This window comes from Patella vulgata, chromosome 3, assembly GCF_932274485.2.
Source record: "Patella vulgata chromosome 3, xgPatVulg1.2, whole genome shotgun sequence".
NCBI lineage: Eukaryota > Metazoa > Mollusca > Gastropoda > Patellidae > Patella > Patella vulgata.
In genome coordinates this window covers 22,975,587-23,001,484 of record NC_065881.2, presented here as the reverse complement: position 1 = coordinate 23,001,484, position 25,898 = coordinate 22,975,587, and the positions used below count along the sequence as shown (strand labels likewise).

Genomic DNA, 25,898 nt, shown 5'->3' with positions numbered 1-25,898 from the left:
TAATCCCTACCGAACTAAATGGAACTGAACTGGACTGTTCAGCTAGTCTTATACCAGTATTGAGAGCAACTCGGTCTGAAGCCTGCCACTACCCTCAAGAAAATCAAATGAAAAACTGGACTCCTTTTATTCCAAATCGTTCAAACAGATCACCACCATACTGCCTTGCCTGCATCCTCTCCCATCTGTGTCCCCCATACTGCCTTGCCTGCATCCTCTCCCATCTGTGTCCACCATACTGCATTGCCTGCATCCTCTTCCATCTGCGTCCACCATTCTGCCTTGCCTGCATCCTCTTCCATCTGTGTCCATTCTATCTTGCCTGCATCCTCTTCCATTTGTGTCCACCATTCTGCATCCGCCAACCTGGTTCTTAAAAAACAAACTTAGGTGGCCGAAAGCAATTAGTACATGTGCAATGACAAACAAAAAAAGCCAAATTAACTTAATCCCTACTGATCTAAATGGAACTGAATTGGACTGTTCAGCTAGTCTTATACCATTATTGAGAGCAACTCGGTCTGCAGCCTGCCACTACTCTCAAGAAAATCAAATGAAAAACTGGACTCTCCTTTTATTCCACATCGTTCAAACAGATCACCACCATACTGCCTTGCCTGCATCCTCTCCCATCTGTGTCCACCATTCTGCCTTGCCTGCATCCTCTTCCATCTGTGTCCACCATTCTGTCTTGCCTGCATCCTCTTCCATCTGTGTCCACCATTCTGCATCCGCAAACCTGGTTCCTAAAAAACAAACTTAGGTGGCCGAAAGCAATTAGTACATGTGCAATGACAAACAAAAAAAGCCAAATTAACTTAATCCCTACTGAACTAAATGGAACTGAACTAGACTGTTCAGCTAGTCTTATACCAGTATTGAGAGCAACTTGGTCTGCAGCCTGCCACTACCCTCAAGAAAATCAAATGAAAAACTGGACTCTCCTTTTATTCCAAATCGTTCAAACAGATCACCACCATACTGCCTTGCCTGCATCCTGTCCTATCTGTGTCCACCATTCTGCCTTGCCCGCATCCTCTTCCATCTGTGTCCACCATTCTGTCTTACCCGCATCCTCTTCCATCTGTGTCCACCATTCTGTCTTACCCGCATCCTCTTCTATCTGTGTCCACCATTCTGCATCCGCTAACCTGGTTCCTGAAAAACGCAATGAGGTGGCCGAAGGCAATTAGTACATGTGCAATGACAAACAAAAAAAGCAAAATTAACTTAATCCCTACTGAACTAAATGGAACTGAACTGGACTGTTCAGCTAGTCTTATACCAGTATTTAGAGCAACTCGGTCTGCAGCCTGCCACTACCCTCACGAAAATCAAAATGAAAAACTGGAAGCTCCTTTTATTCCAATTCATTCAAACAGATCGCCACCATACTGCCTTGCCTGCATCCTTCTCTCATATGTGTCCAGCCGTGTCCACCATTCTGCCTTGCCTGCATCCTCTTCCATCTGTGTCCACCATTCTGCCTTGCCCGCATCCTCTTCCTTCTGTGTCCACCATTCTGTCTTGCCTGCATCTTCTTCCATCTGTGTCCACCATTCTGCATCTGACAACCTGGTTCCTGAAAAACACACTGAGGTGGCCGAAAGCAATTAGTACATGACAAAAAAAAGCCAAATTAACTTAATCCCTACTGAACTAAATGGAACTGAACTGGACTGTTCAGCTAGTCTTATACCAGTATTGAGAGCAACTCGGTCTGCAGCCTGCCACTACCCTCAAGAAAATCAAAATGAAAAACTGGACGCTCCTTTTATTCCAATTCATTCAAACAGATCACCACCATACTGCCTTGTCTGCATCCTCTTCCATCTGCGTCCACCATTCTGCCTTGCCTGCATCCTCTTCCATCTGTGTCCACCATTCTGTCTTGCCTGCATCCTCTTCCATCTGTGTTCACCATTCTGCATCCGCCAATCTGGTTCCTAAAAACAAACTTAGGTGGCCGAAAGCAATTAGTACATGTGCAATGACAAACAAAAAAAGCCAAATTAACTTAATCCCTACTGAACTAAATGGAACTGAACTGGACTGTTCAGCTAGTCTTATACCAGTATTGAGAGCAACTCGGTCTGCAGCCTGCCACTACCCTCAAGAAAATAAAATGAAAAACTGGACTCTCCTTTTATTCCAATTCGTTCAAACAGATCACGACCATACTGCCTTGCCTGCATCCTCTCCTATCTGTGTCCACCATTCTGCCTTGCCTGCATCCTCTTCCATCTGTGTCCACCATTCTGTCTTGCCTGCATCCTCTTCCATCTGTGTCCACCATTCTGCATCCGCAAACCTGGTTCCTGAAAAACAAACTTAGGTGGCCGAAAGCAATTAGTACATGTGCAATGACAAACAAAAAAAGCCAAATTAACTTAATCCCTACTGAACTAAATGGAACTGAACTGGACTGTTCAGCTAGTCTTATACCAGTATTGAGAGCAACTCGGTCTGCAGCCTGCCACTACCCTCAAGAAAATAAAATGAAAAACTGGACTCTCCTTTTATTCCAATTCGTTCAAACAGATCACGACCATACTGCCTTGCCTGCATCCTCTCCTATCTGTGTCCACCATTCTGCCTTGCCTGCATCCTCTTCCATCTGTGTCCACCATTCTGTCTTGCCTGCATCCTCTTCCATCTGTGTCCACCATTCTGCATCCGCAAACCTGGTTCCTGAAAAACAAACTTAGGTGGCCGAAAGCAATTAGTACATGTGCAATGACAAACAAAAAAAGCCAAATTAACTTAATCCCTACTGAACTAAATGGAACTGAACTAGACTGTTCAGCTAGTCTTATACCAGTATTGAGAGCAACTCGGTCTGCAGCCTGCCACTACCCTCAAGAAAATCAAATGAAAAACTGGACTCTCCTTTTATTCCAAATCGTTCAAACAGATCACCACCATACTGCCTTGCCTGCATCCTCTCCTATCTGTGTCCACCATTCTGCCTTGCCCGCATCCTCTTCCATCTGTGTCCACCATTCTGTCTTACCCGCATCCTCTTCCATCTGTGTCCACCATTCTGCATCCGCTAACCTGGTTCCTGAAAAACGCAATGAGGTGGCCGAAGGCAATTAGTACATGTGCAATGACAAACAAAAAAAGCAAAATTAACTTAATCCCTACTGAATTAAATGAAAAACTGGACTCCTTTTATTCCACATCGTTCAAACAGATCACCACCATACTGCCTTGCCTGCATCCTCTCCCATCTGTGTCCACCATTCTGTCTTGCCTGCATCCTCTTCCATCTGTGTCCACCATTCTGTCTTGCCTGCATCCTCTTCCATCTGTGTCCACCATTCTGCATCCGCAAACCTGGTTCCTAAAAAACAAACTTAGGTGGCCGAAAGCAATTAGTACATGTGCAATGACAAACAAAAAAAGCCAAATTAACTTAATCCCTACTGAACTAAATGGAACTGAACTAGACTGTTCAGCTAGTCTTATACCAGTATTGAGAGCAACTCGGTCTGCAGCCTGCCACTACCCTCAAGAAAATCAAATGAAAAACTGGACTCTCCTTTTATTCCAAATCGTTCAAACAGATCACCACCATACTGCCTTGCCTGCATCCTGTCCTATCTGTGTCCACCATTCTGCCTTGCCCGCATCCTCTTCCATCTGTGTCCACCATTCTGTCTTACCCGCATCCTCTTCCATCTGTGTCCACCATTCTGCATCCGCTAACCTGGTTCCTGAAAAACGCAATGAGGTGGCCGAAGGCAATTAGTACATGTGCAATGACAAACAAAAAAAGCAAAATTAACTTAATCCCTACTGAATTAAATGAAAAACTGGACTCCTTTTATTCCACATCGTTCAAACAGATCACCACCATACTGCCTTGCCTGCATCCTCTCCTATCTGTGTCCACCATTCTGCCTTGCCCGCATCCTCTTCCATCTGTGTCCACCATTCTGTCTTGCCTGCATCCTCTTCCATCTGTGTCCACCACTCTGAATCCGCCAACCAGGTTCCTGAAAAACTAACTTAGGTGGCCGAAAGCAATTAGTACATGTGCAATGACAAACAAAAAAAGCCAAATTAACTTAATCCCTACTGAACTAAATGGAACTGAACTGGACTGTTCAGCTAGTCTTATACCAGTATTGAGAGCAACTCGGTCTGCAGCCTGCCACTACCCTCAAGAAAATCAAATGAAAAACTGGACTCTCCTTTTATTCCAAATCGGTCAAACAGATCACCACCATACTGCCTTGCCTGCAGCCTCTCCCATCTGTGTTCCCCATACTGCCTTGCCTGCATCCTCTCCCATCTGTGTCCACCATACTGCATTGCCTGCATCCTCTTCCATCTGCGTCCACCATTCTGCCTTGCCTGCATCCTCTTCCATCTGTGTCCACCATTCTATCTTGCCTGCATCCTCTTCCATCTGTGTCCACCATTCTGCATCCGCCAACCTGGTTCCTAAAAAACAAACTTAGGTGGCCGAAAGCAATTAGTACATGCGCAATGACAAACAAAAAAAGCCAAATTCACTTAATCCCTACTGAACTAAATGGAACTGAACTGGACTGTTCAGCTAGTCTTAAACCATTATTGAGAGCAACTCGGTCTGCAGCCTGCCACTACTCTCAAGAAAATCAAATGAAAAACTGGACTCTCCTTTTATTCCACATCGTTCAAACAGATCACCACCATACTGCCTTGCCTGCATCCTCTCCCATCTGTGTCCACCATTATGCCTTGCCTGCATCTTTTTCCATCTGTGTCCACCATTCTGTCTTGCCTGCATCCTCTTCCATCTGTGTTCACCATTCTGCATCCGCCAACCAGGTTCCTGAAAAACTAACTTAGGTGGCCAAAAGCAATTAGTACATGTGCAAGGACAAACAAAAAAAGCCAAATTAACTTAATCCCTACTGAACTAAATGGAACTGAACTGGACTGTTCAGCTAGTCTTATACCAGTATTGAGAGCAACTCGGTCTGCAGCCTGCCACTACCCTCAAGAAAATCAAATGAAAAACTGGACTCTCCTTTTATTCCAAATCGGTCAAACAGATCACCACCATACTGCCTTGCCTGCATCCTCTCACATCTGTGTCCACCATTCTGCCCTGCCCGCCTCTTCTTCCATCTGTGTCCACCATTCTGTCTTGCCTGCATCCTCTTCCATCTGTGTCCACCATTCTACATCCGCCATCCTGGTTCCTTGAAAACAAACTTAGGTGGCCGAAAGCAATTAGTACATGTGCAATGACAAAGAAAAAAGCCAAATCAACTTAATCCCTACTGGAACTGAACTGGACTGTTCAGCTAGTCTTATCCCCAAGTATTGAGAGCAACTCGGTCTGCAGCCAGCCACTACCCTAAAAAAAATCAATGAAAAACTGGACTCTCCTTTTCTTCCAAATCGTTCAAACAGATCACGACCATACTGCCTTGCCTGCATGCTCTCCTGTCTGTCTCCACCATTCTGCCTTGCCCGCATCCTCTTCCATCTGTGTCCACCATTCTGTCTTGCCCGCATCCTCTTCCATCTGTGTCCACCATTCTACATCTGCCAACCTGGTTCCTTGAAAACAAACTTAGGTGGCCGAAAGCAATTAGTACATGTGCAATGACAAAGAAAAAAGCCAAATCAACTTAATCCTACTAAATGGAACTGAACTGGACTGTTCAGGTAGTCTTATCCCCAAGTATTGAGAGCAACTCGGTCTGAAGCCTGCCACTACCCTCAAGAAAATCAAAAGAAAAACTGGACTACTTTTATTCCACATCGTTCAACCAGATCACCACCATACTGTCTTGCCTGCATCCTCTCCCATCTGTGTCCACCATACTGCCTTGCCTGCATCCTCTTCCATCTGTGTCCACCATTCTGCCTTGCCTGCATCCTCTTCCATCTGTGTCCACCATTCTGTCTTGCCTGCAACTTCTTCCATCTGTTTCCACCATTCTGCATCCGCCAACATGGTTCCTGAAAAATGCATTGAGGTGGCCGAAAGCAATTAGTACATGTGCAATGACAAACAAAAAAGACAAATTAACTTAATCCCTACTGAACTACATGGAACTGAACTGGACTGTTCAGCTAGTCTTATACCAGTATTGAGAGCAACTTGGTCTGCAGCCTGCCGCTACCCTCAAGAAAATAAAATGAAAAACTGGACTCTCCTTTTATTCCACATCGTTCAAACAGATCACCACCATACTGCTTTGCCTGCATCCTCTCCCACCTGTGTCCACCATTCTGCCTTGCCTGCATCCTCTTCCATCTGTGTCCACCATTCTGTCTTGCCTGCATCCTCTTCCATCTGTGTCCACCATTCTGCATCCGCCAACCTGGTTCCTGAAAAACTAACTTAGGTGGCCAAAAGCAATTAGTACATGTGCAATGACAAAGAAAAAAGCCAAATCAACTTAATCCCTACTGAACTAAATGGAACTGAACTGGACTGTTCAGCTAGTCTTATCCCCAAGTATTGAGAGCAACTCGGTCTGCAGCCTGCCACTACCCTCAAACAAATCAATCAAAAAAACTGCACTCCTTTTATTCCAAATCGTTCAAACGGATCACCACCATACTGCCTTGCCTGCATCCTCTTCCATCTGTGTCCACCATTCTGCTTACCTGCATCCTCTTCCATCTGTGTCCACCATTCTGCCTTGCCTTGCCTGCATCCTCTTCCATCTGTGTCCACTATTCTGTCTTGCCTGCATCCTCTTCCATCTGTGTCCACCAGTCTGCATCCACCAACCTGGTTCCTGAAAAACAAACTTAGGTGGCTGAAAGCAATTAGTACATGTGCAATGACAAACTAAAAAAAGCCAAATTAACTTAATCCCTACTGAACTAAATGGAACTGAACTCGACTGTTCAGCTAGTCTTATCCCCAAGTATTGAGAGCAACTTGGTCTACAGCCCCGCCACAACCCTCAAAAAATCAATGAAAAAAATTGTACTCTCCTTTTATTCCAAATCGTTCAAACAGGTCATTTCGGGACTAACACATGTTTCAATTTTATTTCAGTTGAACTAAATGAACCAAAACTGGACTGTTCAGCTGGTCTTTTCACGAAAATTGAGAGCCGCCCTGTCACCACCCTCAAGACAAAATCAAGCAGAAAATCTGTTCTCTCCTTTGAGCCAAATAGTCCGAATAGATCACCACTGTTAGCCTACATCCACCCATCTGTGTTCGCCATTCTGCCTCCAATTCACGTGCTGAAATTTTAAGAGGAAGAGAGCAATTAGTACATGTGCAATGATAAAAACATCTTCCAAGAATGCCAAATTTACTTAATACGCACTGAACTAGAACTAAATGCAACGGAACTGGACTGATAATCGTCACTGGCCTGAACATGGATTTCAGAAGCTTAAGTCATCAGCTAGTTCAGCTTTCGTTTCAAGTTGAACAAGATGACTAGTCATCACCATCCCGCGCCCTTGAACTTGTTTGGACGGCATAAGGAAAAACAACTTCTTGGAATATCAATGGGACTAGTCAGTAGGGCCCATAAAAAGATAACCAAACTTAAATCTCGAGAAGTAAAAAATAAAATTTTAGATAAAATTAATACATTAGAAACCAACAACCCAAGGGAATATTGGAAGCTTGTGAATAAAATACTTGAAAATATAAAGTCTAATGAAGATCCAAATATTTCCTTTAGTGAATGGGAACAGCATTTTTCTCAAATATTAGCGACGGATGAAGACCCTAGTTTACCACTCCACAGGGAGATCAGAATAAGAACTGAAACTCTTTTAGAAATTAAAAATATAAACCATGACTTGATAATTAATGAAATGATTAAACATTCCTCTAGTATTCTTAATGACCACTACCTCAGGTTCTTTAATCTCATTCTCTTGTCTGGACATTTTCAGGACAAATGGACAGAGTCATATTTAATACCTGTCTATAAAAAGGGAGACATTAATAATGTTAATAATTACAGAGGAATTGCGTTAGCTAGCTGTCTAGGCAAAACGTTTTCGGCAATTATTAATCAACGACTCTCTGAGTACCTAGAAAACAATAACATTCTTGATAAATCACAAGGAGGATTTAGACCAGGAAAAAGAACAATAGATAATTTATTTATATTAAAGCCTATTATTAACCAAAAATTATACGAAAAGAAAAGTTTGTATCTATGTTTTGTCGATTTCAAAAAAGCATTTGATTCAGTATGGCGAGCTGGACTTCTCTACAAATTAGTTAAACATAATATAAACGGTAATGTATATAATATTATATAATCAATGTATCATAAAACAACTTATAAGATAAAATCTAATGATAAATTATCCGAGGTAATTTCTTCAACGGTTGGTGTCAAGCAGGGTTGTAACATAAGTCCAACACTGTTTAATATATATGTTAACGATCTACAAAACTACCTTCAAAAATCAGCTAGCACCCCGCTGCTTAATGGTAAACCATTATCCCATCTTACGTTTGCGGATGATTTAGTTTTATTGTCCTCTAATGAGGCTGATCAACAGAATCAATTAAATAATTTATTCGAGTTCTGTTCCGATTGGCAACTGAAACTTAATCCGAATTAAACAAAAATAATGACGTTTCTTAATTCTAAAATAAGTAAAAAGCAAAAGTGTGTATATAAATTTTATTTTGAAGAATTTGAACTCCAAAATACCGAAACGTACAATTATCTTGGATTAACGATTACTAATAATTCTAGCTTTAAAACAGCATTTTGTGACCAAATGAAAAAAGCCTGATGACCGTGGTATGCGATAAGACAGAAACTATGCTGTACTGAATCCCTGCCCTCTACATTAATGATAAAACTTTATCATTCTATTGTTAAGCAGATAGCCCTTTATGGGGCAGAGATTTGGGGTTCATACGTTATCAAAAACAAAAACATAATTAAGATTGACAGATGGGATAAATTTGAAGAAAATATAAGTATGATCAACATTTGTAAATCCATTCTCAATATGCCTAAGCGTGCCAGTAACATGGGATGTCTAGCTGAATGTGGTATCCATCCACTATCTCTGGACATAATTATATCAGCGTATGCTTCTTGACTTCAAAAGATTCTTATCGGATAATAAAAACAAACTCCTTGACACGTCATTTGTAGCGGATTATGAACTTTCTTGTAAAACGGCTGGTTCAAGAAAATCATTTTGTCATAGCATAAAGATTTTAACCAGATATTTTGAACTTGAACAAAATGACCTAAAAAATTTTGACATAAAATCTGCCACCGAAAAGAAATTTGTTAATCTTTTCCTAATAGTTACTGATCAACAAGAAAATTCGCAATCGATCCATAAACTTCAGACGTATGGAAAAATTAAGCCAGATTTTTATGCGATACCGTTCTATCTGCACTCCGTCATAACGAAGGCCCATAAAATTGTGTTGACTTCGATTAGGCTTAGCACACATCATCTCGAGATAGAGCGTGGTCGTTATAAAAATATTCCGCCACATGCACGTTTATGTAAACAATGTAATAATAATGAAATAGAAGACGAATATCATTTCATATTTGACTGTAATAAATATAACTATCTTAGAAATTCAAAATTTACACTAATTTTCAAAAGCAATCCGCTCATCTCGCGCAATATGATTAATGTTTTAAATCCCCCAAACGAAATTGCTAGTCAGGTTGCTTCATATATATATATAAATGTCTCCAAGAAAAAGCATCAGAGTTACCTGTTAACCAACACCCCTGTTAAAATATATGTGATAGAAATAGTTTGTTTATTTTTCAGGCTAGTTTAGATAATTTTCGTTTTAGCTCTATACTGATTTTCATTATACCGACCATCTTTTGATGCTTATAGACTCATCACATTGCACATCCATAAAGGGTCACCCCAGATGTTATGTTATAAATTGTATGATCAACTATTGTTTAAACTGTGTATGCTGTCCTTGGTGGGGGGTTGGATGGTCGAATGGTTAGCATGTGCGTGCTGTATCATAAGGCCTGTCATTGAGTCAACTGGCGTGGTTTCGAATCCCCGGTCGTACGTGACAAGGAGTAGGGTCGCCTGTCCAACCTCGTGGGTTTTCTCCGGGTCCCCCGGTTTCCTCCCACTGCTAAAGACCCCTACGCGCAAACGAATTATTGAAATAAAATTAAACCGTATGTTAGTCCCGAAATGACCTAGTTTGTTTCGAGTGGACGTTAAACCCCATTTCTCTCTCTCTCTCTCTCTCTCTCTCTCTCTCTGTCCTTGGTGGATGCAATGATACAATAAAATCTTATCAATATCAATCCCAGAAATTCTTAAAAAGCAAACGACACAACTACTTTAATGGCTAGATGTCTGTACAAAGTTTCAAAAAGATATCTTGAACGGTTTATGAGATATGCTCCGGAAACAAAATTATACACCAAAAACTAAGTTAAATTTGTATCCATGGAAACACAAAAAATATAAATCCCAGAAATTCCTAAATAGCAAAAGGCACAACTACTGTAATAGGTTGATATGTGTGCAAAGTTTCAGATAAATATCTTGAACAGTTTATGAGATATGCTCCGGAAACGAAGACGGACAGACGGACGGACCCCATTTCAATATCCCTCCCTAACTTCGCCCGGCGCAGAATAAAATATAAAATTTAGAAGTTTGACATGTAACAAGGCGGAATGACGGGCATGATTCATCTAAGCCACCCACCATCCCATATTACCGGTAGGTAGTATGTTGAAAATTTCAGAATAATTTTCACCCCATTCAGTTTCCCATAAAGGTTTGTTCCAAGTTTACGAAAAAGAAAATTTAGAAGAATTTGGCCTGTAGCATGACGGACCGACGGGCACAAATCATCTAATCAACCCACCATCAAATCATGTGTCAAAAATTTCAGTTTCCCATAAAGGTTTGTTCCATGTTTAATAAAATAGAAAATTTAGAAGTTTGACCTGTAGCATGACAGACCGACGGACATGTTTCATTTATTCCACCCACCATCACAACTTGTTGGTATGTCGAAAATTTCGAAATAATTTTGACCCCATTCAAATTCCCATTACGGTTTATGTTCAAAAATTTAGAAGTTCCGACCTGTAACATGACAACGGAACAACGGGCATGATTCATCTAAGCCACCCACCATCACATCATGCTGGTATGTCGAATATTTCAAAATAATTTTTCCCCATTCAAATTCCCATAATGGTTTATGTTCCCAAGTTAAGTAAAATAGAAAATTTTGGAGTTTGGTCTGTAGCCTGACTGACCGACGGCATGAATCACCTACTCCATCATCATCACATCATGTTAGTATGTCAAATTTCGAAATAATTTTGACTATTTAAATTTCCATAAAGGTCAATGTTCCACGATTAGGAAATTGTCAAAAGTTTATCCTGTAGCATGACAATTTGACATGCATGATATATCAGCGTATAAATAAAACTAAATAATGTTTAATATTGGCGTGCTGAAAAACAATCTAATTGGGGAGTGAGTAATTAGTACATTTGCAATAATAAAAACATCTTCCAAGAATGCCAAATTTACTTTATCCCCACTGAAATGAACTGGACTGGACTGTACAGCTGATATCCCCCTCAAGACAAAATCAAACAGAAAAACTGTACTCTAATGTGCAACGAAAAACAAGAAAATAATCTTCAATAAATTTAAAGCCAAATTACCTTAATTCCCCACTGAACTAAATGGAACTGAACTGCCTTGCCTGCATCCACTTCCATCTGTGTCCACCATTCTGTATCCACCAACCTGAGTCCTGAAAAACTTAGTGGCCGAAAGCAATTAGTACATATCTTCAATGAATTGAAAGCCAAATTAACTTCATCCCCATTGAACGGAACTGGACTGTTCAGCTGGTTTAATTATCCCCCAAATTCATAGTTGTAGGTGTATAAGTACATATAGCTTTACAAAATCATGCATATAATATAAATAACCAATTAACAACAGACATCTGAAGACAACTTCATTAGAAAAATACTATATTGGCAATAACAAGATTATAAAAAATGAATTGATGACCGTTGGCGATATACAGAGATATAACAACAGTAAAGAAACACGTGCTAACAGGTCTAGGACACACATTTAGGACACACATTTATTTACATAAAGTGATTTTATAGACTTTCAGTGAAGATATCGGTTTAAACTACAAGATGAAACAAACCCAAATGTTATGTTCTAGAGAAATGAAGCACACTGCTAATATATTACCGCCTAATGTGTGGATCTTCTGTTCTGTATCATAAGCCCATAGCCTAATATGGACTGCCAACTACCAGTCATCAGAGATAACTGGGTGGCCAACCACAAGTCATCAAAGATAACTGGCCTCGTCGAGGACCAATGAATGAGGTGTGCACACCAGAAAACCTCAAAAGAAGCGAGACAGAAGTCTCTAGTATATCTCATAGACCTAAATCAGCCACAATCCTGTTAGATTAACAATGTCATAAACCTTGAGTTCAGCTCTGTAATTGTTGATCACAGTTCCCAAAGAACAGAGTTCCAAATAGGTATGGATGTGTTTGTGTAATTGTTCTAAGAAGTAATGGTTAAGTCTGCAGCCTACAACCATTACAACCAATTTCAATCTCCAGATAATAAAAAAGAAATAGTCTAGCTAGAAGCCACCAGAATACAAGAAATTCAGATTGTTTATGTTGTGTATGTGGATTAGAGAAGAAACTGTTTATGTATGAGGACTAGCTGTTTCAGCATTTGATCCTTGTGAAACCTAGAATAATTCTGTTCTCCAAACAATAACACAAAGAACCTGTCTCGACCTATAAGAATTCTAATCTCACGAATATAACAGAACCCAGAACTGCTGAAATCTGTCCCACTAGTAGCCAGAAGAAAACAATGTTATAAATGTGGACTACAGAAATTAATGTTCATGTTGTGTTTTCTCCTGATAGAGATAAACAATAAACATCTGTTTATATGGGTTTATATTGAAGTTATGACATGTTAATCTATCTAGCCTAGACATAACAAGTAGACTTGATTCCTCAAGTAGCTTTACACCAAACTCCCACTAAAGGTCAATGTTTCCAAGGACCCCTATTTAAAAATGTGTTTTTAACTTGTCAACAGATGTCCTTTACTAGACGGACCAATGAAGAATTTAGAAAATATACATAGTTCATAGATTTAACCTGTTATTGCAAATCTAGAATTTCCAGGAATTCATGGTCCGATATGCGCAAAATCGGAGAAAAATTGTAACCTGTAGAGTGTCCATAAACAAAATGTGAACAGATACATGGATGGAAAGGGGCGATGACAATATACGTCCGCATGAAAATGTAGGCCTAAAAAAATTTTAAAGCCAAATTAACTTAATCCCCACTGAATTAAATGGAACTGAACTGGACTGTTCAGCTAGTCTTTTCCACAGAATAGAGGGCCCCCCAGTCTGTAGCCTGCCACCACCCTCAAGAAATACAATCAGAAAAACTACTCTCCTTTTAAGCCAAACAGATCACCATACTGCCTTGCCTTGCCTGCATCCTCTTCCATCTTTGTCCACCATGCTGCATTCCCCAACCTGGGTCCTGAAAAACAAATTTAGGTGGCCGATGGTAATTAGTACATGTGCAATGACAAACAAAACAAGCGGTTACCATGCAAGATACGCCCTCATTTGGCAAGAGATGGACAGAAAACGGGCTCAAACAAGCCAACAGTGAGGCTGATGTCCCCCGCCGAAATCCCGGAAAAAATAGATGACACATGTTGATTAATTACACATTTATCTTTTTCAAAAGTTTTTAGCAATCAAACTCACTATCAACTATAAACTAAGTTTCATCACTCTCTATCAGATAGAATCAAAGTCAAAGCAATTGCTTAGCTTTAACGAGAAATGTTAATCATTGAACTCAGTCAAGACATTCACCTAATGAACATCTACATCAAGTTTAAACATTCTACATCAATAAAAACAGAGTTATGTTACAAATTCTTGACCAATCAAATTGCTTATTGCTCTCTCTTAATTATAACCGTCAGCAGACAAGGCATTCACCTAATGAATGCCCAAGTTTGAACATTTTACCTCAATTAGAAGGAGAATTATTGTCTCAACCAATATAATTGTTTATCACTCTGCTTACCCTGAACAGAAAATGCTCATTATTGAACTTAGTCAAGGTATTGATGTAATGAAACTTTACACCTAGTGTCATTACTGTCACCTAATTAGAACTAAAGTTATCGTGTCCCAAAGCATCAATCAATCATATTTCTTATCTCTGCTTACCCTAAAAAGAAAATGCTCATCTTCGAACTCAATTAAAGCATTGACCTAATAAACACCTAGACCAAGTTTGAACATTCTAGCTCAATTAGGTTTTGGTGTCCAAAAAGTGTGACAGACGGACGGACCCACCCATCTTAATAGTCCCCTGCCTTTCGAAGAATTCAGGAAGTTATGGTCCGATATGCGTGAATATCGAAAGGAACCAAGATCTTTGCGTTACAAACTTACATTTTAAGTTTCAACAAAATCGGATAAAAATTGTGACCTCTATAGGGTCCACAAGCTAAAAACATGATTTTTCGTACAAACAGGGGCCATAATCCATGAAGTTTCGATCTGATACATGCCAATATCGAAAGCAGCCGAGATCTTTTGGAGATAAACCTATATTTAAAGTTTCGTCAAAATCAGATAAGAATTGTGACCTCTAGAGTGTCCACAAACAAATTGTGGACATCGGACGGACAGGGGCGACGGCATAATACGTCCACATGAAAATGTGGGCGTATAAAAATTGTGAACTCTATAGGGTCCACAACCTTGATATACCATATTTTTACGCTATTTGAGAACGAACGGCGGCCATTTTGTCTGTCAATTTTGGGTTGATTTTCACGAAATTCGAATTCAGTCGTCCTTAGGGTGTAACAGTGATAAAATAAAACAGTTTTTTAAATCGGATAAAAATTATGACCTCTATAGGGTCCACAAGTTAAAAACGCGATTTTTCGTACAATCAGGGTTCATAATTCAGGAAGTTACGGTCCGATATGCGCGAATATCAAAAGGAACCGAGATATTTAGGTTATAAACTTACATTTCAAGTTTCAACAAAATCGAATAACCAGTTAAGGTCCGATATGCACGAATATCGAAAGGAACCGAGATCATTGGATTATAAACTTACATTTCAAGTTTCAACAAAATCGGATAAAAATTGTGACCTCTATAGGGTCCACAAACCTTGATATACCATATTTTTACGCTATTTGAGAACGAACGGCGGCCATTTTGTCTGTCAATTTTGGGCCGATTTTCATGAAATTCAAACTCAGCCATCCTTAGGGTGTAACGGTGATATAATAATACGTTTTTTTTAAATCGGATAAAATATATGACCTCTATAGGGTCCACAAGCTAAAAACGCGATTTTTCGTACAATCAGGGGCCATAATTCAGGAAGTTAAGGTCCGATGTGCGCGAATATCGAAAGGAACCGAGATCTTTGGTTTATAAACTTACATTTCAAGTTTCAACAAAATCGAATAACCAGCGGCTGCCAGGCAGGATACGCCCACATTTTCGAGAGATGGATAGAGAACAAGCTAACAAGAAAGTGATTTTTCCTACAATCAAGGGCCATAATTCAGGAAATTACAATTCGATATGCGCATATATCGAAAGGAACTGAGATCTTTGTGTTATAAACTTACATTTCAAGTTTCAACAAAATCGGATAAAAATTGTGACCTCTATAGGGTCCACAACCTTGATATACCATATTTTTACGCTATTTGAGAACGAACGGCGGCCATTTTGTCTGTCAATTTTGGGGCGATTTTCACAAAATTCAAACTCAACTGTCCTTAGGGTGGAACGGTAATATAATAATACGGTCTTTTAAATCGGTTAAAAATTATGACCTCTAATGGGTCCACAAGCTAAAAACATGATTTTTCGTACAATCAGGGGCCATAATTCAGGAAGTTATGGTCCGATATGGGCAGATATTGAAAGGAACCGAGATTTTTGGGTTATAAACTTATAAACTTTTGTTTCAACAAAATCGGATAAAAATTGTGACCTCTATAGGGTCCACAACCTTGATATACCATATTTTTACGCTATTTGAGAATGAACGGCGGCCATTTTGTCTGTCAATTTTGGGCCGATTTTCATGAAATTCAAACTCAGTCGTCCTTAGGGTGTAACGGTGATATAATAATACTTTTTTTTTAAATCGGATAAAAATTATGACCTCTATAGGGTCCACAAGCTAAAAACACGATTTTTCGTACAATCAGGGGCCATAATTCAGGAAATTACGGTTCGATATGCGCGAATATCGAAAGGAACCGAGATCTTTGGGTTATAGACTTACATTTCAAGTTTCAACAAAATCGGATAAAAATTGTGACCTCTATTGGGTCCACAACCTTGATATACCATTTTCCTACGCTATTTGAGAACGAATGGCGACCATTTTGTCTGTCAATTTTGGGCCGATTTTCACGAAATTCGAATTCAGTCGTCCTTAGGGTGTAACAGTGATAAAATAAAACAGTTTTTTAAATCGGATAAAAATTATGACCTCTATAGGGTCCACAAGTTAAAAACGCGATTTTTCGTACAATCAGGGGCCATAATTCAGGAAGTTACGGTCCGATATGCACGAATATCGAAAGGAACCGAGATCTATGAGTTATAAACTTACATTTCAAGTTTCAACAAAATCAGATAAAAATTGTGACCTCTTTAGGGTCCACAACCTTGATATACCATATTCTTACGCTCTTTGAGAAGGAACGGCGGCCATTTTGTCTGTCAATTTTGGGCCGATTTTCACGATGTTATGATCTTACCAGGAAAAGGCAGGCTTCTGATATCCAATATTTAAGACAAAATAAACATTTTACCATTGGTACACGAATCATGTACCATAGTGCGTTTTAGCGTCATTTGCAACAAGTGACCAGAAAGAACGAGGCTAGACATATTCAACTGGAGAGCCTGCTTAATAGACTGGAATAACCAGACGCTAGAAATTGCTATGGGGTTGAGACACATGCTGTATTTCGCTGGACATAACTGATTTGAAATTAGAGTCAAAAAGGAAACAATTGAATGTAAATCAGTTTATATACAATCAGATTACATTATTATATGCGTTTCGAACCATTTGGGTCAATTTCTAGGTCCCAAATATTAGCGATTTAGCTCCTTTAAGTTAGTGGCTTCAGGTGTTTGTGTTCGCGTCATCTTCAACCCCTTGAAATCCCTGTTGTAGCAACCGTAGCGGAATCTATACTGCATTGAAGGCAAGTCCAGTGCTTTGAGTCGGTCTTCATCATGATAGGACCCATAGGCATGGAACTAGTTTGGTCTCTATGGATCTGCTCTATCAGATGTAGGTCGCATTGGGAGTGTGGGGCGTCATACAGCATAGCAGTACGGCTACTTTAAACCGGGACAGACCAGGGATCTGAATAGGATAATGGTTTAGCGTCCACTCGACACGAACTAGGTCATTTCGGGACTAACACAAGGTTCAATTTTATTTCAATAATTCGCTTGCGCGTAGGGGTCTTTAGCAGTGGAAGGAGACTGGAGGACCTGGAGAAAACCCACGAGGTGGCACAGGCACCCCTCTTCCTTGTCACCTACAACCAGAGAATCGAAAGCCCCAGCAGTTGACTCAATGACAGACCTTATGATACAGCGCGCAAGTGCTAACCATTCCAACATCCAACCCCCCACTAAGAAAACCAAAAATACCCAAAACACTGAAATGTAAATACAAATATACTACAAACAAGACAGACAGAACATAGAATCAAAACAGAAATAAATAGGCCTATAGAAAAGAAACAAAAAATATCGTATGAACTATAAATACATGTAGAGAAAATTAAAAAGATAGAAGAGGAAAACAAGAAAAGTAAACATACCATAGGAATTAATGGTCTTTTAATTGAAAAATACCAGGTAAGTAGAAACTATAGTTCACAAATCTAAAATAAAAAAAAACGCCACAATAATAATATCGACTATTGGTTAAAAGGCAAAAATCGCGGGAAAACTAAAGGTACGAATTATTTACAAATTAAGGAAATTCCTATTATAGGAATTATTTACTGATATCAAATGAATATATTTACTGACAAATAAAACTTAATCCAATTATTAAAACCAAGAAATATAAAATACCTGAAGCTGGGGAAAATAATAGGTCCTGTCAGTTGTTATGTCTTTAGAAGTGTAGTTTAAAAAAAGAAGGTGCAAGCCAAGTAAACTCATTAAAACAACTCATTGAACACAATTACGATACAACACACACACTGGACACTACATCTTGGCCAGGCTCCAAGTCCAAAACACCAAGCGGACATAACAACATAAAACACCATATATTTTAAATATGGAAGACCAAACAGCTCTTTATTCTTAGTTCTTATAAGTTCATAATTCATATTCCTCAATTCTTATTTCTACGTTTATATTTGTATTTCAACATTGTTCTTGATACAAATGTTTTTACATTACTATATTTTTTACGGTGGCTGATTTAGGATACGTAAAAAAAATAATAATATCTCGAGCGGTACGCTCGAGATACTAAGTCGGGCGCTCGAGATAGTTAAAGGAGCTAAATCACTAATATTTGGGATCTAGTTATTGACACAAATGGGTCGCAACCCATATAATAATGTAATCTGAATGTATAGACTGATTTACATTCAATCATTTTCATCTTTACTCTAATTTCAAATCATTTATGTTCGGCGAAATACGCCAGAAGTCTCAATCGAATGACAATCTCTAGCATCTGGCTATTCCAGTCTACACCGATAGTAGTTATTGCGCATGGTCTCCAGATAAGAATATGACGTCACCAGTTGACACGACTTGTGGAATATGTCTAGCTTCGTTCTTCGAGCCCCTTGTTACAAATGACGCGGATACGCATTATGGTACACGATTCGTGTACCAATGGTAAACTGTTTATTTCGTCTTAAATATTGGATATCGGAAACCCATCTTTTCCCGGTAAGATTACAGCATCAATGTTGATTTAAATTGACAAATAATTCGTGTTTTCAATGAAGATTTTTGATGATATTGAGTTAGAGACTTAGCTACTTTAAGTCGAACGCTCGAGATAATTAAGTCGAGCGCTCGAAATATTGAGTCGATCGCTCGAGTTAATACAATCGAACACGTCTCAGCCTATGTTTTAAGCTGTATAATTTTGTGCATTATTTAATGATAAACTTGCAGAATAAAGATATTCATTTGTTCGTTTTTACAGCCGATCCAAAGCTGCAGTGGCGGAGCGGATCCTCCCACGGCCCCCACATACACACACACGCTCCATCCCATGCTCATCACTACCACTAAATATTTCCCGTTATATTTACCCCCTTCTACGGTGGCTGATTTAGGACACGCAAAAAAAAAATATCTCGAGCGCTCGAGATAATAAGTCGAGTGCTTGAGATACTAAGTCTCGAGCGCTCGACTTAACTATCTCGAGCGCTCAATTTACTAAGTCCCGCGCTCGAGATACTTTTTTTTTAAGTCCAGCGGTCGAGATACTAAGTCGAGTGCTCGATATAATAAAACCGAAAACATCTCAACCGATATTTTGTGCATAATTTGATGAAATACCTGCAGAATAAAGATATTCATTTGGGAATAATTTGATGATATACTTGCAGAATAAAGATATTCATTTGTTCGTCTTTACAGCCGATCCAAAGCTGCAGCGACACGCACACACATTCCATCCCATGCTCATCACCACCACTAAATATTTCCCGTTATATTCGCCCCCTTCCAAGTGGCGAGTATATCGCATGTTATTATACGAATCAATAATTGTATATATACTGAGCGCCATGGAAAACGCATCACTTAGTTTTTCGTATAACAAAATGATCCTGTAAACATATCTTATTTATTTTGCATCTATTGTGAACAATATTCAAATGGGAACACATCAATAACAACACATTTGTACACTTATGGATGTTTAATCTGTAATCAACGGCACAAAGTCAAAGGGGTCAAAACCAAAAGTACGACACAGGATTCAGTAGCGCGTGTGTCCTCCACGGGCTCTTACGCACGCTGTGCAGCGATGTCGCAAGGAATTTACCAATGTTTGAAAGAAGGCCTGGGGCAAATTGTTCCATTCTTGGACAAGAGCAACTTCTAAAGCAGCAATGGTGTGCATCTGTGGTCTCCGATACAGACGGCGTCCAATCTCATCCCAGACATGTTCTATCGGTGCCATGTCCGGAGACATGGCTGGCCAGTCCAAGACATTGATGTTGTTAGCAGCCAGGTAGTCCATACTAAAACAGGCGGTATGCGGACGTGCATTATCCTGTTGGAAGTACTGAAGTTGTGGGTGCGCTCGAAACATCGGAACAACAATTGGTTGCAAGACATCATCACGGTAGGCTACAGCATTAACGCGACCCCTGCAAATGTGTAGGGCGGTCCGGTGATGAAATGTGAAGCCTCCCCACACCATTACTCTTCCCCCACCCCAACGATTCGTTTCGAAGACGCAGGTGTCTGCAAGACGTTCCCCAAGACGTCTCCACACACGTTGACGGCCATCAGCGTGATAAAGATGAAAGCGACTCTCATCACTGAAGAGTACACTTTGCCAGTCTACTCTTCTCAATGTCTGGTGTCCTTGAGCCCATATCAAACGCCGCTGACGGTGATGATCCCTGAGGATAGCTCCAACATAAGGTCGTCGTGCACGGAGTCCTACTTCTCTTAGACGACGTCTTACGGCGTTGGCACTTACTGGTCCTTGTCTTCCGACGACTGCTGCACCTGTTCGAGTCGCTGGGCGGAATCTGTCACGCAGATGAGTGACCCGGATGTAGCGGTCTTGAGCCTGGGTTGTAACGCGTTGTGGACCAGGACGTTGACGGTCACATGTTGATCCAGTAACTCGAACACGTTCCACCAGCCTTACAATAGTGGACTGATGACAATTGAAGTGTCTGGCAATAGCACGTGTAGATATGCCAGCCCTGAACATTTCCATGGCATCATTCCGTTGATTTTCAGTAAGTCTCGGCATCTCTAGCTCGATTTCTTCACACGTCCAACAACAAATTACGACAGATTGACGTTTCACAGTTCATGTACTGCACATTAAGTTGAAAACATGCTTTTAAAGGGCTCACACACAATGCTGCACGTGAATATTGGGTTTTTCATGTGCATCTCGTGCAATTTCTTTGTTGCACACGGGCCGATATTTTTTGCGTTTGGAAGCATTGTGTGAAACAATAGTTCATAGTATTGCATAATATTATACATACAAAACCACCTAGTAATAAAATATTTGTGAAAAAAAGTGATGCGTTTTCCATGGCGCTCAGTATATAAAGGTTACAGAGTTTTGCTAGGAGAGACTGACATTACATCTTATCTAGAAGCTCAGGTGTGAGCCCTTTCCATGGTCTCCTAAACTTAGCTATAGCCTAATGTCGGGTTTCAGAACCATATTGTCGTTTATTTCAATCATATATAGGACATTCAGCTGTTCAGATATGAATTCAGCGATCCCCAAAACCTAGTTTGACGTACACTATTAAATAAATTACTAACATCGCAATGTCCATAGGCGTACGAGCCGGGGGGGGGGGGCAGCTGCCCCCCTAACTTTCGGGCAAGCTGACTTTTCGGGCAGACGGGTGGAGTGAAAAAAATTTTTTATTTCATCTACTTGGCAAAATAAATTGCCCGAAATCTAATATAACACTAATTTTACGGGCTGGAATAGCAGTAAAAGGCGTTTGCGGCCGTCAAATATTCCAAAAATTTTCTTGGGGGGTCCTTACAAGATCAGCTCCGCTTCTTCGTCTCTCGAAGAAAACCGGCGCCGCTGTCTGTAAACCTTAAATTTTTTCGGGCATTTCTAGTTTTGCTTCCCTGTCACTGAGCCCTAATAAAACACTAATTTTACTTATCTTTTAATTGAATACCAAGAAATTTGTACTGAGTTGACTATGGATTAAAACATTTTGTCTGGAGCCACTCTACTTTGTGCGACATTTTTCGGGCATCGATTATTATTTGTGAATGCAGCTGTAACAGTCTGATTGAATGGTTGGAATTCAAAATGGGATTTAGGTTACCAAACCATTTGATACTGTTGGAGTGCTTACACGGGCTAGAATAGCAGAAAACGCATATGCGGTGGTTAAATTTTCAAAATTTTCTCCGGGAGGGTGAGGCCTCCATACTCTGCGACGATTGATTGGTTGTTTGGAATTCGGGTCAGCTAGGTGGGCTATATTGGACCAAATTGAAGTTGGTGTATTCACAGGCTGGAATAGCAGGAAAACGCGTTTGCGGCAGTTAAATTTTAAAAATTTTCTGCTAATGGTCCCGTCTTCGTGGACTGTAAACGATTGATCTTTTGATTGGAATTCGAGTCAGCCATCTTAATTAGGCTATAACAGACCACTTTGTTCAAGGACTAAAATAGCAGGAAAACGTGTTGGCAGCCGTCAAATATTCCAAAATTTTCTTTAGGGGGGGGGGGGCATGCAAGATAAACTCTGCTTCTTCGCCTCTCGAGGAAGACCGACGCCGCTGTCTGTAAACCCGAAATTTTTTCGGGCATTTCGGGTTCTGGCCCACTGTCATCGAGCCCGTACGCATATGGCAATGTCCCGCAAAATGGTCGCCATTTTGAATATGAGCTCAGCCAGTTAACTTTGGTAATTGACACCGAAAATCCATATTTCAATGCGCACCTTTTTTTTTTTTTAGAGAACTAAGGAGTTTCCTGCCAAAATGAGCCTCCATTTTGAATTTGGCCCCCTAGCGAAATTAGCCGTCACTTTAGGATGGATACCCAAACTCATTGGATTCAGCGGGTCGAATTCCTACATAAACCACCTTAGCCTATATTTACTAAATTTTAGAGATGTAAAGCGGTTTAAAACATTATCACAAATCCACCCAATTCAACCCACCCCCTATCTCGGAAAAGCCCCCCCCCCCCTACCCCCTCCTCCCCTCTCTTCCCCCCTCTCTCTCTCTCACACACACACACACACACACACGTACAGCTCCGTTCCGTTCTTCTCTTTTGCTGATCTCAGATTTATTTTAGTTTTTTGAGTTCTCTATTGTGGGGGGGGGGGGGTGGATGGCTGAATGGTTAGCGTGCGCGCGCTGTATCAGAAAGTCTGTCATTGAGTCGACTGGCGTGGTTTTGAATCCCCGGTTGTACGGGATAAGGAGTAGGGTCGCCTGTCCAACCTCGTGGGTTTTCTCCGGGTCCTCCGGTTTCCTCCCACTGCTAAAGACCCCTATGCACAAGCTAATTATAGAAATAAAATTAAACCATATGTTAGTCCCGAAATGACCTAGTTTGTGTCGAGTGGACGTTAAACCCACTGATCTCCAGTGGTTAAACCCCATTTCTCTCTCTCTCTCTCTCTCTCTCTCAGTCTCACTATTATTGCGGTTTTTCCAGTTTTTAGTTTGGCACACTTCTGATGCACATGACTAAAGGAGTCTACAATCCAACGCATTCGATTGGGTAGTATTTTGCCTGTTACTATTTATAAATATCCGTCAAGCTTCATAAACATAGTCTTGCTCATCAAACAACATTTATCAGTTGACGCTATTTATCAAAAACATGGGAACACGTGACAGATTTACAATACGTATTACTGGGGTAACAACATTATGACAAGGAAACTTTGATCGTTTGAGACATGTAGATAAGAATTTACATCCTCGTCTTTCTCAATATCCAATTATACGTTTCATTTGAAAGCTGTGACTAAGAACAAAGTACTATAAGTCTTCGAAGTTGAATTACAGAAACTTGAGATAGAAAGGATGGAAAAGTTTTCCCTTTCCACAGTTGTACAAATGATTTGTTTTGTGGTCATTGTGTTTGCTGCAGTTGTATCTACTTCTATTTCTACCCAGAGAACTACTGGCCCGCAAAACCCAGGATTTCAGGCCAGAATTACAGAAAAGGCATTGGCATACGGTATGTTATATAATTTGATTTTGGGTAGGGGTGCATGGAGGACAGCTTAGTCCAGCTCCTATGAGTGCAATTTATAACCCAAAAAAATAAAAAAAATAAAAAAAATGAACGAAAATTTTAAGCTACATTGCCAAAAAAGTCTTTAGTTGAAAATATGACATTTATTATGTACGAAAAATAAAAATGTTTTCAGAAATCAGGTTGTATTTTGTTGTCTTGCTCAACCTGTGTATGTAGGCTACCAACAATTTTGAAGTTTTAACTTTTGTGCCTTAATTGGCAATTAGCAAAATAGTGTTTTAGTTTAGGCTACTTATATAAATAGGGCCAACTATCTCTGAAAAGGCATATTCTTCAAACTGACAACACTTAATGAGTCATTACTTTAGAAATCTTAAATTTTGGAGAATCAAACATGTAGGATGTACATTTATTGACCTGTATAAATAAGATAAACTGATTTATTTCCTCACAGTAAAGTGTTATGTAAGATTTATTTTGCAGAGATTGAAGACTACTAAAACTAACTTAATCTGACCTATTTCCTCATTGTAGATTACTAAAACCTAATTTATCTGATTGATATATATATATATACTTCCTCATTTAGGCTATATAGATGTTACTATATCCAAATTTACATGAACTCGTATGTCTACCTGTCAAATACTTTATACATGTGGTTGATAACTGACATCTTTAAAGATACATTATGTAAGATTTAGATAAAGAGCTAGCCATTCTTGTTATAATAATTCGAAAATAGATTATGTAAATAAATGAATAATTTGAAAATTTCATTCAAATTACTCTGTTGTGTGTGAAGATATTAGCCTTTGAAGGATTGACAAGACGTGTGCAATAATTTCAATCACCGTATACTGGTTGTTTGAAGCTAAGTCTTGCTTCTCCATTTTTAGATTAAATCAAAATATGGCTGAATCGTTCTAATCTATTTAATATTGGAAAAATCAGATGCCATCGAGAGTTGATTATGGCCTGGATCAGTTAATTAATTTTTAATTAATAATTTAGAAAACATTTCAGGCCTAAAGAAAGACCTGCAATAGGCTGATTTAGCTCTTGCATAATGTATGTTTAAATTTTACAGAATAAGACAATACCATTCTTGTGTTGTCTAACACTTGCAGACCTATATATAAAACTTGATTCGAACATTGAAGATATATAATATCTTTACTACATAGCAGAATCTGTCCACCACTCACATTACTTGTATTGCTCAGGGTTGAGATAGGATTCAGTTGGAGTAGAGTTGGAAATCTTGGGTCACTTAACACAACCCATCTCCCTTCTGTCCTTATCATTGGTTCATCGGAAACGTCCTACTGTTCTGCTCCAATTGGGTTAATGACGACGGGCATACACCATACAGTGTGCTATGAGGGAAGTTTTTCCTGGACAGCATGGTGTTAAGACCTACTCTTATATCGCATTCCAACTGCCAAAGGATCTTTTATGTGCATGCCAATGTGTACACGGGATCTCGTTTTTTTCATCCTATCCAAATGACTAGATAGCTGTCCTTGTCAGGCCCTCTGTCCTGCACCAATGACAAGGGGAAGCCATGCTGGAAAATCCTGATGAACCCTCCCGATCAACCTGTGAGCTCCAAGCCAGCGAGTCAGCGTCATTCTCACTTAGCAACCATGGTTCCTTGGTTTATTGGATGCTAGGTTTTTGGCAAGGCCCTGCCATAACTCAGAGTGTCTAATCACACTGTTGAAAGTATAATACCTGCATAAAAGTATAAAAACTTAAGTCCTGTTGCATCCTTTAGTCCTTGGATACAAAGGTTCTTTATCATTGTGTTACTGTTTATCTGGGTACTGAAAA

At 39.7% G+C, this 25,898-nt stretch overlaps 1 protein-coding gene across 1 annotated transcript in view; it reads left to right on the top strand.

Annotated features, from left to right (window-relative positions):
• Nucleotides 1–25,898, top strand: part of LOC130010440 (lipopolysaccharide-binding protein-like) — a 52,861-nt gene that overhangs the window by 14,764 nt on the left and 12,199 nt on the right. Inside the window, 2 exon segments of the mRNA XM_056100031.1 lie at nucleotides 23,952–23,988; nucleotides 23,991–24,041. Coding sequence (XP_055956006.1) covers nucleotides 23,952–23,988; nucleotides 23,991–24,041 — 88 coding nt within the window.